The 15754-nt window shown below is 40.5% G+C and overlaps 1 protein-coding gene across 2 annotated transcripts in view; it reads right to left on the reverse strand.

Annotated features, from left to right (window-relative positions):
* usp4 (ubiquitin specific peptidase 4 (proto-oncogene)) overlaps positions 1–15754 on the reverse strand; it is a 115905-nt gene that overhangs the window by 44696 nt on the left and 55455 nt on the right. The window contains exons 7-11 of one of the 2 annotated variants that reach the window (XM_070895576.1): positions 8190–8348; positions 6925–7048; positions 6611–6784; positions 3170–3328; positions 584–808 (exon numbers count right to left, since the gene is read on the reverse strand). In XM_070895576.1, coding sequence (XP_070751677.1) covers positions 584–808; positions 3170–3328; positions 6611–6784; positions 6925–7048; positions 8190–8348 — 841 coding nt within the window. The remainder of the gene's footprint in view (positions 1–583; positions 809–3169; positions 3329–6610; positions 6785–6924; positions 7049–8189; positions 8349–15754) is intronic. The other variant, XM_070895578.1, reaches the window with a different exon arrangement.

Genomic DNA, 15754 nt, shown 5'->3' on the forward strand with positions numbered 1-15754 from the left:
CCCACAAGAATTGTTTACATTAATAATTCTATTATTGACTGAAAACAAAGTATCAAAAGCAATGACAACACTGAAGCACTCGAAATATATAGAGAGGCACTTAGAATCAGCAATTTACATCACAGGAGGCCATTTGGCCCATCATGTCTGTGCTGGTTCTTTGCTCAAGCAATCCAAAACAAATTCCACTGCCCTGTACTCTTCCCTTAGGCCTATACCTTGCTCTGCTTCAAATATTTAACTAATTTTCCCTTAAAAGATGCAATGGTCTCTGCCTCAACAACTCAGTGGCAAAGCAGTTCATACTCCAACAACCCTCCGTGTAAAAAGATTTCTTCCAAAGTGTCGCATTCAGTAAGAAATTTAAATTGATTACGCCTCATCACCAAATCATCAATTAGGGGAAGGCGTCTTTTATTAGCAAAACCCGTCAATTTTAAAAATCTACATCAGATCTCCTTTTAGCCTTTCTGCTTCAGTGGAAATTGTCCCAGTATCTCAAGTCCCTCCTCATAATTATAGTTCCCTATCCCTACCGTGCTGATCACCACGTAATCATTTATTGGAGAGAACATGATCTTACCTGGGTTGGCCTAGACTTGGAGTCTGCCCGCACGAGAAAGATTTCCATTGTGCGATCCTTCTTCATGGGTAATGGAAGAGTTAAGTAACAGAAAGGATCAAATGTCACAGAGATTTTTGAGCATTCAGGACAAACTAGGGTGGATTTAAAAAGCCCATGGAAGATGTCCACAATGATGGAATTATTTCTTAACCTGTGGTTTTCCCATGCTTCTTTAGCTACTACCTAAAATCAGAAAGGGGACAAAAGCATTTGATTGTGCTGTACATCATACATAAATAACTTGCATTATTATAGGCCTCATTACATGCTTGGGATGTCCCAAAGCACTACACATCAATGGATTACTGATTGTTACGCAAGCATATCAAGTAGCCAATTTACATGCAAGGTCCCACAAACAGCAACTGAATGAAAATCCACTTCTGATGGCGTTTGAGGGAGATAGAAACCTGGAAAATAGGTGCAGGAGTAGGCCATTTGGCCCTTCGAGCCTGCACCGCCATTCAATGAGTTCATGGCTGAACATGCAACTTCAATACCCCATTCCTGCTTTCTCGCCACACCCCTTGATCCCCCGAGTAGTAAGGACTATATCTAACTCCTTTTTGAATATATTTAGTGAATTGGCCTCAACAACTTTCTGTGGTAGAGAATTCCACAGATTCACCACTCTCTGGGTGAAAAGGTTTCTCCTCATCTCTGTCCTAAATGGCTTACCCCTTATCCTTAGACTGTGACCCCTGGTTCTGGACTTCCCCAACATTGGGAACATTCTTCCTGCATCTAACCTGTCTAAACCCATCAGAATTTTAAATGGTTCTATGAGATCCCCTCTCATTCTTCTGAACTCCAGTGAATACAAGCCCAGTTGATCCAGTCTTTCTTGATATGTCAGTCCAAACATCCCGTGAACCTTCGCTGCACACCCTCAATAGCAAGAATGTCCCTCCTCAAGTTTGGAGACCAAAACTGTACACAATACTCCAGGTGTGGCCTCACAAAGGCCCTGTACAACTGTAGTAACACCTCCCTGCCCCTGTACTCAAATCCCCTCGCTATGAAGGCCAACATGCCATTTGCTTTCTTAACTGCCTGCTGTACCTGCATGCCAACCTTCAATGACTGATGTACCATGACACCCAGGTCTTGTTGCACCTCCCCTTTTCCTAATCTGTCACCATTCAGATAATAGTCTGTCTCTCTGTTTTTAACCACCAAAGTGGATAACCTCACATTTATCCACATTATACTTCATCTGCCATGTATTTGCCCACTCACCTAACCTATCCAAGTCACTCTGCAGCCTCATAGCATCCTCCTCGCAGCTCACACTGCCATCCAACTTAGTGTCATCCGCAAATTTGGAGATACTACATTTAATCCCCTCGTCTAAATCATTAATGTACAATGTAAACAGCTGGGGCCCCAGCACAGAACCTTGCGGTACCCCACTAGTCACTGTCTGCCATTCTGAAAAGTACCCATTTACTTCTACTCTTTGCTTCCTGTCTGCCAACCAGTTCTCAATCCACGTCAGCACACTACCCCAATCCCATGTGCTTTAACTTTGCACATTAATCTCTTGTGTGGAACCTTGTCGAAAGCCTTCTGAAAGTCCAAATACACCACATCAACTGGTTCTCGCTTGTCCACTCTACTGGAAACATCATCAAAAAATTCCAGAAGATTTGTCAAGCATGATTTCCCTTTCACAAATCCATGCTGACTTGCACCTATCATGTCACCTCTTTCCAAATGCGCTGCCAAGACATCCTTAATAATTGATGCCATCATTTTACCCACTACCGATGTCAGGCTGACCGGTCTATAATTCCCTGTTTTCCCTCTCCCTCCTTTTTTTAAAAAGTGGGGTTACATTGGCTACCCTCCACTCCATAGGAAGTGATCCAGAGTCTATGGAATGTTGGAAAATGACTGTCAATGCATCCGCTATTTCCAAGGCCACCTCCTTAAGCACTGTTTTGGCCAAGGCACCAGGACAATCTCCTGCTCTTCTTTGAATAGTACCATGTTTTTTTTTTTTTACATCCACCTGAGCAGTCAAGACAGAGGTTTGGTTTAACGCCTCACCTGAAATATTGCACCCCCTCAGTACTGCACAGAACTGCTGACCTAGATGATGTGCTAGTGGGGCTTTGAACCTATAACACCTTTTGAGCCAGAGTTGAGAATACCATCAATGGAACCAAGCTGACATTATAGATGAACACACAAGAAACAATTTTTGATATACTTCAACCAATAGGGCCGATAACAGACCGGCTTCCAGAAACTTCTGAACTAACCAGGAAGGACTTGGACAGTTGAAATTCACTGTCCAGTTATCCCTACCCCTCTCAGGAATGATTGAAAAATCATGACTAATGAAATTATAATAGTCAATATATCTCCAAACTATGATTTTGAGAGGACGCATTTACCATACCAAAGTAATTCAATGGGTGTGAAGCTTTTTGGGACAGCCTGGAGATGTAAAAGGCACTATTATTTAAAGTTGCAAAATATGTTTTACTAAAGTGCAATAAGTGTTGCATTATTTGGAGATTATTCAGTCAGACTTACCTCATCTTCCCTACCATTGGCATCTTTAAGTTCTAAGTAGGGCTTTTTCTTCACACGATTTAAATCTTCATGTAAACCATCTAAAAGAAATGCAAGCAGCTCTTGAGAATCCTGTTGCTGGTATCCTGAAAACTGGGGAGCAAAACATCCAACCTGTGTCTGGAGGGGAAAAAAATATTCATACTTAACTGGATGACTATAAACTTGCATTTTATTTAAAAGGAATGCTTATAATTCAGAATTTTGGAAATCATTGTAATTAATTATTGCAGTAACAACCTACTAAAATTACTTCAAACATTTCACCAGAGACACGTTAGTTCAGGAGAGCATATCACCTAAAACATAAATATCTACAGGGAATGAGGGCAAGATTTTTGTTAATTACTATCTGAATCATACAACTCCGCACTGAAGATGATGAGAAACCAGATATTGAGAAGACCAATAGTGTAAATTATAGTATTTATCCCCCCATGCCATGTCATTTTATGTTCCACAACTTTAATTGCCATCCAGTATCACAATTGCATTTTAAAATCCATCATGGCTTTAAATGTGTTCTTTTGAAAGCTAGTTGTGTCAGATAAATGCCGAAGTTGGAGCCTCTTGTGGCAGAAATCAGATAAAGCAGCATAATACTGACCAGGACATAGATATAGGTCATCAGAAAACCCAAAGCACAAATAATTAGATTTGCTAAAACTAAGTATTGTTAAATATTTTTGATGGCAAATTAATAGTTGTTAAAAATATTTTGGGAAAGATAAATAAATGTTGTCTCAGCCCTGTCGTACCTGATGTTCATTCCAACAATACAGGGGAATGCTCAAAGACACAAACAAAAACCTACATACTTTTTAAAGTAAGGAGATTGAGGTTTTCGACTACTAGATCTAAATTTTAGTGGGTCAGTGGAGATTAAACCTGTTTTCACTAGTGCTTCGAGGTTGTGAACACTTTTTGAAACCTACAATTGTTTTTCTTGACAATAAAGGCTAGCAATGCCTCAGTTTCTTTCTTCCTTGGCTCAGTCCTTAGATTTAGTACCTTGCATTAGTACTACTTTCCTTGGCTAAGAGTGCAGATTACATCCAATTTGTTGTCCCCACCAGTCCTGCTCCTTGGCTGACCTTCAAGATGAAGATGAGCTTCAAAAGGAAGACTGATAACTGGAAAACATTATTTCCAAGGAGAAGCACAAATGTAGACAGCAATCTGGACAGGGCCTCAACCGGAGGTCTTCTTGTAAGGTGGCCATTATAAAGTTGCCCTTATAAAGCAACTGTATATTACAAAAAGGTTTAACTATAACATTCTGTATAGTTTGTTTCCTTGACTTTAATGTTGAAATCGTAGCTGCTGGTCTTACGATCAGATTGGCTTGTTCATTTAATTTCTCATTGATTTCCTGAAAAAACTGGCTTCTCCCGTTGTGAAGTCTGATCAATTAACAAACGCATTTGATTGACGGAAGTTACATTTTTTAGGTCGGCAGAATCATATATTCCATTGGTATGTGGTGGAATCTATTCCTGTGGTTAATTGCATTTACGAACAAAGTATTGTATAATTTGTTATAGTCTCATTAATCAGAAAGTTGCATGATGTATTTGATTTGAAATGGAAAAGGAAACAGAGATACCCATGCGTTGGTTTTAACACCCATACTGTTAAAAATGGGGCTGAGACAATAAAGATGCTATTCCACAAGTAGACAAGTTATGCTAAACCTGTATTGAACCGAGGTTAGACCACACTTGGGAGCATCGCATACAATTCTGGTTGTCATATTATAAAAAGGATATAGAGGCACTGGACTGGGTGCAGTGAAGATTAACAAGTATGATACCATCAAGAAAGGATGAACAAGCTGGGTCTCTTTCCTCTTGAAAAGAGAAGGCTGAGGGGTGACCTAATAGAGGGCTTTAAAATTATGAAAGGTTTTGATAGGATAGAGAGAGAATGTTTCTACTGTGGGGAAGAGTATAACTCGAGGCCATCGATATAAGATAGTCACCAAGAAATCCAATCGGGAATTCAGAAGAAATGCCTTTACCCAAAGAGTGGTGATAATGTGGAACTTGCTATCACAAATAATAGATGCATTTAAGGGGAAGCTAGATAAGCATATGAGAGAGAAGGGAATGGAGGGTTATGCTGAGCTACATGAGGAGGGAGGCTCGAATAGAGCATAAACGTCAGCATGGACTGGTTGGCCCAAATGGCCTGTTCCTGTATTGTACATCCTATGTAATGCTAGTGACCAGTACGCAATACCTTTCTACAAGTTTGGGCTGGAGTGGAAACAGGTGGAATTCCTAGTGCAACACAATAACCTTTGTTTTGTTGGACAGACAAATACATAAATAAATCAGAAGCCATCCCTGTTGTGGGCAATTACCCACTGTGGATAGTTTTGGTTTATGTTATACAAGAATTAGATTTTAGCATCTGCTGCAATATGCTTCATATTAATATTTATGAATAAATCTGTTAGTGGCTTTATTTAGTCACTGGTTTAAAGAGAATGGGCATAGCATAGCAGGCATTAAATCTAGTAAACGGATTACTGCAAGTGCAGCAATCTGATTCAAACTGTGGAATGGCAAAAGATATAGGGGTCTTCAGAGCAGTAGTAATTCCTGCCCTCCTATATGGCTCAGAGACATGGACTATGTACAGCAGGCACCTCAAAACACTGGAGAAGTACCACCAATGCTGCCTCCGCAAGATCCTGCAAATCCATTGGCAGGATAGACATACCAATATGCCAGTGTTCTTGCTCAGGCTAACATCCCCAGCATCGAAGCATTGACCACGCTCAACCAGCTCCGTTGGATGGGTGATATCGTCCACATGCCCGATACAAGACTCCCAAAACAAGCGGTCTATTCGGAGCATCAACATGGCAAGCAAGCCCCAGGTGGGCAGAGAAAATGTTTCAAGGACACCCTCAAAGCCTCCTTGAAAAAGTGCAACATCCCCACCTGGGAATCCCTGGTCCAAGATCGCTCAAAGTGGAGGAAAAGCATCTGGGAAGACACCGGACACAGAGTCTCTTCACCGGGAGCAAGCAGAAGCCAAGCGTAGACAGTAGATGGAGCGCATAGCAACCTAGGCACCCCACCCACCCATTCCTTCAACCACCGTTTGCTCCACTTGTGACAGAGACTGTAGGTCCTGCATTGGACTCTTCAGTCACCCGAGAATCATTTTTAGTGCGTAAGCAAGTCATCCTCGACTCCGAGGACTGCCCAAGAAGGAGATGGGGGACAAAGCTCTGCTGACTTAAAACACAATTGAGAGAGGAGATGGCATTAAATACCATGAAATTCTAGATTTAAAACCATCTTTTCATGGTACCATGCTCTCCTTAAACTAGTTTTAAAATCCAAGCTTCAATGATCATTAGAAACCAAGTAATCTAACAAGACCTACTTTAAACATCCGTGGTGCCACGTACGAGTTTCTCCCCGACCACATCTGTTTGATGAGCTCAGCATAGGCCTCAGCGATTTCTCCCCTCATTCCCAAAGGATTCTCCCGATTCAGTTCTTCTTCATACTTGCCTTGTAGGAAGTAATCAGTCAATGGACCAGTATTACTCAAACACTAAAAGAGAGATTGAAATGGAGAACGTTCTTAACATGTTCAAATCTGTCCTTATGAAATTCCTATTTTTAAATTGTAAATTGTGATCTCGCTCCTAGCCAATGTAATAATTCAGTAGTTAAAGATTTGTGGAGCCTTACCTGCAATGCTGAGTTCATAAAGCATGTATTACCAAGATTACTAAGACCACAAAGGCCCGCTTGACTTGGTGAATGAGATTCCCTATAATAAGAACTGTTGTACGAAGAACCATATCCACTCGGTCTGAAAAAAAATACAATATCAACGAAATTCTTGGAAATTAGAAAATAAGTTTATACATTTTACCCTGGAGAACATTTGAAATGTGCAAATTTAAGGAAATTTTTAGCCCAAGCAATGACTTCAGAACAAATGGAACTTTATGTAAAAATGTCAGTATGAAGGAAAAAAAGAGCAGCAACTCAAAATACTAAATGTTTATTAACACCACAAGTCAATCAGTATTCTCCATTGTGACATTTTTATCTTAAATTGTAGAGATTTTACCTACAAATTCAAAACGGGGTAAAAGTTAGCTGAGCACTTATACAGTACAAGAGAAATCACACAAAGCATTAATGGAGTTTCTGAATGCCACTTTTAACTAGTCCAAAATGAACTATTCACTGAAAGTTCATCTGAAAATATTGCAAATAATATTCTAGTTAAGGTATGTTGAGCTAATGGGCACAACTAAAAAGGTATTTATACAGCACGCAGAGATTCAATTCGATGCACACAACTTTATCTCAAAAATGTCTAAGATACAAACCCAAAATAATTTTCTTCTTCACAACAGAAGAGTCGGGGTAATAAACAATTGTACAGGTATTACAAAATAGGTAAACTTCCAGGAGATAGATTGAGATTCTAGTGGAATAACGGAGAATAAAATCTTCAAATGGTCATTACACTACAGCAGCAGTTAGCTAATTGTATTTCAGATTTTAAAAAAAAGAGACCATACTACAAAAGGAAACCAAAATCTCAAGGACTTTTAACAGTTCAAGATATTTCTGTAATTGTTTTTGAAAGAGAGGAAAAGGGAAGACCTTTTCGAACGTCAGTTTTTCAAAAGGTAATAAATCTAAAGTTCTAGTTCATAGCATTCATGATTTAACTAAGTCAGTCGATCAACTGAGCAGACACAACAGGAACCTCAGTCTGCTGTCAGACTGGACCTTTATCAAGCGAGGATCCCTATGTGAAACTGTGTACGGCAGTTGAGTAAGATAACTGAACAGAAAGAGGAAAACATAGGTTTGGGTGAGTGAAGAAAAATTTTGAAATTAAAAGCCACCGGGTCACATTTTTAAGCTTTAAATAAAAAAAAAGGCTAGAGTCAAGGAAAGGTAATGTCTTTCCACCATGTCGGCACACTCACCCCCTGGTGGAGCTGGAGCTGTTTAATATGTAGCTGGAGTTGCTGGAGGAGTTGTTGCTGTCACCATTAGAGACTGTAGAAGGGGAGGACAAGTAGGAGTTGCAGCAAGTCGAGGATTTTGGAGAGGTAGATAAATTTCTGCTGGTGGCAGTGCTGGATCTGTCATAAAAACAAAGGCACGAACACTGATTTACAAATCATATTGCCACATGCAAGGCAACACTGTCAAGTCAATGCTTTTTAGAGCAGTCTTGCATGCCTAGCAATACAATTACTCAAAAGGTAAGCAGAGGGAGGAGTAGGGGCATTATAAATTGTGTCAGAAGTTAATTGATCACTACAGAATGTTAACTGGAACAGAGGTTGTATATCTATCACGAGGGCTATCCCTCACTGCCTCCGGTGAGTTCAGAAAAGGGCATGAAGCAAAATGGAGAAAAAAAAACACAATGGAGGGAAAGAGAGAAAAAAGGTGACAGAAGGTAATGTTTGGTCATTGTGTTGTAGGGTACTGGGAGAGTGCCAGAAAACTCAGTAGGTTTTCCACAGTCTTGCCTTGTAACAAAGAAAAATGATGATCCATTACAAATACAAATATAAATATACAGATGCAATCCCGCCAGTGTGCAGCCCAATCCTCTCTGGATAAAAAGTGAAACTAGGACAATGTGCACTGCTGTGAATTATGAAGCAGTAAGCCAGACGATAAACAGGAGGAGCAAAACTTGGTCTACTAGACTGTCATTTGAAGCTGAAGATTAGACATTATTGTCTTAAATTCACAGGTAATTTTATTTAAATACACATTTTTTCCTAAGTTTTTGAGATGAAGCTATATTTTATGACATTGGGACCATTAATATGAACAGGGTTTTTTTTGTTCATTCCCTTTTCTACCAATTTTCTCCCCTTATCCATTCCTGCAGACATCGACTCCTTTGGGGTATGGTTCCATGAGTGCCAGGCACCATCAATTTCTCAGAAGCCTTTAGGTTATTCCCTACATCACAACTGGGCTTTTACCCAATATCTGTTACAGGCCATGGGATTGAAATCAGGAGCAGGTAAAATCACTGATCATCTCCTGGTTGGGGTTAGCTAATTCAACACTGGCTGGAGATCAAAACTGGGACCTTGCTGATTCTGTATGGCTCAGCTACTCACTGGGTTAACCAGCTGAGCCGTCGGGAAACCAAACAAAAAGCCTTACATTTTTTAAATTGTTGATATGGTTGTATAAAACCCAAATCTTACAAATGACAAAAAGTTAGCCACCGTAATCATATCCTTCATAAAAACGTATTCCTCATATATCATACAATAATGTCCAGATTGCCAATGGGCTAGGAAAGAAAATCACTGAAAATTTTCTTTAATAATCCGATGTCAAGACAGTACTTGTAATTCCTCTTTGTTTTGCATAATTACAACTCCCTTGGGCTTGTTCAACTATTTCTTAAACCCATGCATACAAGTAGAGAATGACTATTTGTACTAGCTTTTTATGTGTCCTTCTGCACATGCGAGCATTGGACTCCGCCCCCTTTTTGAGCATGGGCTTTCGATTCCATCGCGCAGATGCAGTGTGACATATGAGGAAGCCAGAAGTTGGGCCATATAACCAGCCGTGTGGACCTGTCCGCTGCCGCTGGATTTGCTTCCAGCTTTTGCATTATTTGGAATATTTTCGCGGTCTTCTGTGAGAGAAAACATCGGAGGTAGTGAGAATGTTGTGGCGGGGGGGGGGGGGGGGGGGGGAGAAGAGAAAGAGAAGTGATTGAGAGAGCGCGCACACGGGAGGGGGGGATGGGAGGGGAGAGAGGGAACTCAGGGAAGACTGATCATGTTCTTCGGACCCCCCTTACACTCTCACTCGATTTTTCGGAAAGCTTGGTGCGTGTGTTACAAGGGACATCGTTGGAGTGGATGAAATCCGGAAATCACGATGCTATCACTATTCACTTCATACCCAATAAACCTGTTAGCAATCCGTGACCACCACACAATGCCCCATCTATGGCGGGAGGGGGACAACAACCTGGGCTGGGATGGGCTTCGGGAACCTGGGCTGCGGGAGTCAGGAACCTGGGCTGGGCTGGGATGGAATGGGGTCAGGAACTTTTGCTGGGTTGGGAGCTCTATCCTCTCTGGGGTCTGAATGGCTTGAATTACACGTTGCAAAGTCACTCGGAACTTGGGCTGGGCGGTTCCAATTACACATTCCAGAGAAACTTCTGGGTGTGGCTTATCCTCCAAGGAGACCAATCAGCAATCAGGTCATGTAATAAAGGAGAGCCAATCAGAGCATTTTTCTCGTGCAAATAACTCCGTCCATATGAGTATAGCAATTCGTGTTTTTCTTGACTACAATGTATGCTAGTCCAGGAAAATATATTAAATGTGAAGGATGGACGTCAAAGACTGACCCAATAGGATCTTACTTTTCATTACCACAAAATTCTAATCAATAGAGACAGTAAAGGTAGAGTCTGCATAATGCTTAATGTTTAATGATGTTGGATATGGCAACCTTTCCCCCAACGTTACCTGCCTGATAATGTGTGACCTGGTACAAGTCTTTTTGGCCAAAAAAAAATCTAAACAAGGCAGACATTCAATGGCTACTAACAGCTACTTGTCTTGACAAGTGATCAAAAAATAGGAGAGTTTTGGCAACTGGAAACATTTACTATTGTTATAGACTACAAATGAAATTAAATGAGACTACAGCACTCAAAACTATACAGATCTCAATAAGTAAAATTAAGCATATGATTTTGTGTACCAAAGCCTTAAATAATCACACTTTCTTACAACCATCCCATCTATGTGGCACATTCAATAGTGAAAATAGGACATTCTTTAACAATACTGCTTTTAGATCAACTAAATGTGTTGTCATCATTGGGTTTGCCTTTATAAATTCGATTGAGGGTTAAAGACACTAATGTCCTAACTGCGAAGATTCTGATGCAGACAATATGAAAGTTCCTCCAGACATCTGTATTTTCGCAAAAACAAATCTTCACTATTAGCCATTTACTTCAGAGATCATGGCATTTCAATTGACTAGATGGATTTGGTTCCAAAATGTCAGAACACTATTTGCCCACAGCCAGTTCGCCACAGTGTCATTCACCATCTGAATAAAATGGCAAGACAGTAAAATGTAAATGCTGATCTAACTATCTGATTTTATAAATACCAACATTAGAAATACTGGGGAGATACCAGCAGATTGGAAAGCAGCTAATGTAATGCCTCTGTTTAAAAAAGGGGGCAGACAAAAGGCAGATAACTATAGGCCGGTTAGTTTAACATCTGTAGTGGAGAAAATGCCTGAAGCTATCATTAAGGAAGAAATAGCGGGACATCTAGATAGGAATAATGAAATCAAGCAGACGCAACATGGATTCATGAAGGGGAAATCATGTTTAACTAATTGACTGGAATTCTTTGAGGATATAATGAGCATGGTGGATAGAGGTGTACCGATGGATGTGGTGTATTTAGATTTCCAAAAGGCATTCGATAAGGTGCCACACAAAAGGTTACTGCAGAAGATAAAGGTACGCGGAGTCAGAGGAAATGTATTAGCATGGATAGAGAATTGGCTGGCTAACAGAAAGCAGAGAGTCGGGATAAATGGGTCCTTTTCGGGTTGGAAATCGGTGGTTAGTGGTGTGCCACAGGGATCGGTGCTGGGACCACAAATGTTCATAATATACATAGATGACCTGGAAGAGGGGATAGAGTGTAGTGTAATAAAATTTGCAGATGACACAAAGATTAGTGGGAAAGCGGGTTGTGTAGAGGACACAGAGCGGCTGCAAAGTGATTTAGATAGGTTAAGTGAATGGGCTAAGGTTTGGCAGATGGAATACAATGTCGGAAAAAATGAGATCATCCACCTTGGGAAAAAAAAAAACAGTAAAAGGGAATATTATTTGAATGGGGAGAAATTACAACATGCTGCGGTGCAGAGGGACCTGGGGGTCCTGGAGCATGAATCCCAAAAAGTTAGTTTGCAGGTAATCAGGAAGGCGAATGGAATATTGGCCTTCATTGCGAGAGGGATGGAGTACAAAAGCAGGGAGGTCCTGCTGCAACTGTACAGGGTATTGGTGAGGCCGCACCTGGAGTAGTGTGTGCAGTTTTGGTCACCTTACTTAAGGAAGGATATACTAGCTTTGGAGGGGGTACAGAGACGATTCACTAGACTGATTCCGGAAATGAGGGGGTTACCTTATGATGATAGATTGAGTAGACTGGGTCTTTACTCGTTGGAGTTCAGAAGAATGAGGGGTGATCTTATAGAAACATTTAAAATAATGAAAGGGATAGATAAGATAGAGGCAGAGAGGTTGTTTCCACTGGTCGGGGAGACTAGAACTAAGGGGAACAGCCTCAAAATACGGGGAGCCAATTTAAAACCGAGTTGAGAAGGAATTTCTTCTCCCAGAGGGTTATGAATCTGTGGAATTCTCTGCCTAAGGAAGCAGTTGAGACTAGCTCATTGAATGTATTCAAATCACAGATAGATAGATTTTTAACCAATAAGGGAATTAAGGGTTCTGGGGAGCGGGTGGGTTAGTGGAGCTGAGTCCACAGCCAGATCAGCCATGATCTTGTTGAATGGCAGAGCAGGCTCGAGGGACTAGATGGCCTACTCCTGTTCCTAATTCTTATGTTCTTATAAACATTTCTTCAAAAATAATTTTAGAAATGAAAACACGTTTCCGAGAATATAAAAATCTCAACGCACTTGTGTTTAAAAACTGAAGCCGATGGCAAATGTTGTATATATAAAGTGCCCAAATTATCATAGTCTGACAGCCAGCGGAGATCCACCATTTTGCGGATCGAATGAGCTGCCCCCAGATTTGCTAACTGCACTTCTGCATGGTACTTGGAGATTGGTGGCGGGTAGAAATGTAAATTGTGGTTGAGCAGCAACTTGTAAAAGCACCATTATTTTCTTCCCGACTTCCTCAGACTATATACTCTCTATGGCCCAAAGATCAAGTGACCTGTTCTCAGACTTCCACTAACTATAATTCTAACAAGAAAACATGAGGCCATCTGGCCTCTGCAGAACATTTCTACAAGAGGAAGGCTGGTCCTGAAAATTTAGCAACTGGCAAATCAAACTTCAAATCAACTTCATATGAAAATTTATATTGTGTATCATCACATCTCAAAGCACTTCACAAACAAATCACAAACAAATAACTACTTTAAGATGCAGTAAGTTATGTAGACAACAACTTGCATTTATATAGCGCCTTTAACTGAGTAAAATGTCCCACGGTGCTTCACAGGAGCGTTCTCAAACAAAATTTGACACTAGGCCTCATAGAGGTATTAGGACATGTGACCAAAAGCTTGGCCAAAGAGGTAGGTTTTAAGGAGCGTTTTCAAGGAAGAGGGGTGGAAAGATTTAGGGAGGGAATTGCAGAACTTGGAGTCTAGGCAGTGGAAATCGGGGAAGATTTTGCAAGAAGCCAGAATTGGAAGTGCAGAGATCCGAGTTGTGGGGCTGGAAGATGTTACATAGATATGGAGAAGCGAGACCATGGAGGGATTTGAACGCAAGGATGAGAATTTTTAAATTGAGACGTTGTTGGACCGGGAGCCAATTTGTTCTCAAGAGTTCACAAACAGCAATGTGATGGTTGAGCAGTTCATTTATTTGGCGTGAATTAGTTGAGGAAGGAATGTTGGCCGAGACATCAGAGAACACCTTGGTCTTTGAATAGCGTCATGGAATTTACAGTATAACGGAACCACCAGAAAAGACAGATGAGATTTTGTGCAACATTTCATCCAAAAGTTTGACAGCTCTTAGTACTACACTGGCTTGTTGGTATCAGTTTCATAAGTCAAAGTTCAAACCCATCTCGAAGAATTGAGATTATATGCTCATTTCCAGGAATGGGGCTTCAACTTTATGACCAAAAAGATGAGAGTAAGACCACCTAAAGCCAAACTTACGCTGCAAAAGAAGCATATGTACTCAATTGGTTATAAAGCGCTTCACAACATCCAGAAGTTGTAAAAGGCTCTACAAAAATGCAAGTTTTCTTACTTTCAAATTGAATCCACAAAATGAAACTGCTGAATACCTATTGCTACAAAGTTAAGCTCACTAACAGAATAAATTACAACTCCAACAACTGTCATGTTCTTCCATTTACAATCTTTACACAAAATCTTAATTCAAAATATTCAGCATTGGAATATAGCAGGCACTAGAGGTAGAAGTTTTCTATAATAAGTGAAGGATTGTGAAATCTTCAGAAGGCATATTCTTAAAACAAGTCGATTGTTTATTTAAACTGATTTGACCTGTACAGGATATCCCGTAAATCGAAATATTTGAAATGCTTAAGAATACAAAGAAGTTCAAGTTTTCAAAGTCAACTTGTTGCAAACTGTAGCAACTTTTTTTCCTTTTGACCTTTAGAGTACTATGGATGACTTCTGTCATCTGGTCGCAGTTGTGCAGTTGTGCAGTTAACATGAATAAGAGAAGTTGGCCAGCAGTAGCACTCGTGGATTGGATGCTGTAAAACATCAGAATGAGCTGGCACGGTGACCGTGCAAAACTTAAAGACATCACCCTCAATTAAGAAGTCTTTGGAGCCAGCCAAGTCAGAGGCAATTCTTTTTGATAAGGATCTCCAAAATCGGATAGGGTAAGAAAGGGCACAGTTAAAACAGAAAGAAAAATATGTCTTAAAATATTTATGGAAAATAAAAATGTTAAAATAGTTTTGCCAGAAAAAAGGAAAAGGCAAATTAAAGTATACTGGAGTCATGCGAGACACAAGAGGACAAGCCAAGCACATGCACTTAATGCCCCCTCCTCACCGATTTGTTAGCTAGTTGAAGCTATTACAATAAAGCTACTCCTGACATTTAATTAGTTTCATTACTGAAATATTAGGGTTTGATTCAGAGGTATTAAGAACATAAGAAATAAGAGCAGGAATAGGCTCTACAGCCCTTCGAGTCTGCTCCACCATTCAATATTATGGTTGATCATCGACCTCAACTCCACTTTCCCACCCCTATCCTTAGCTTGCATCACATTAATTTTCTCCTTTCACAGATGTTGGTTAGCCCCCAAAGCAGCATTATTTCTAGGTAAGCTGAGGTGCTGAGGGCCAGCAGGTGATTCTATCACGAGGTGCAGACACAACCAAGGCCAATTCTATCACTGGACATCCACACATGTACACTTCCAGTGGAGACAGCTGGACAGAAGTCTGCAGTGGAAAGCATAGCCTATTTCCTCCCTTCCTAATTGAGGGCATTGGGACCTTCTGAAGAGATCACAGCAGAGACTGACAATTAAACCTGTCCTCCTTAGGCTACCCACAGCTTTAACCACTGGGGCAGCCGGTTCTAAAACCATCTTTAAAGATAATGCTTAGGATTACAAAATACACCGAGAAAGTGTAGACATTTTAAAAGTGCACATTTATTGATCACATGGAGAAAGAATCCAAGTGCTAACCTCAAGGTTTTATAAAAGGGGAAAACAGGATGCAGAAATACTC

Source organism: Pristiophorus japonicus, chromosome 12, assembly GCF_044704955.1.
Source record: "Pristiophorus japonicus isolate sPriJap1 chromosome 12, sPriJap1.hap1, whole genome shotgun sequence".
Lineage (NCBI taxonomy): Eukaryota > Metazoa > Chordata > Chondrichthyes > Pristiophoridae > Pristiophorus > Pristiophorus japonicus.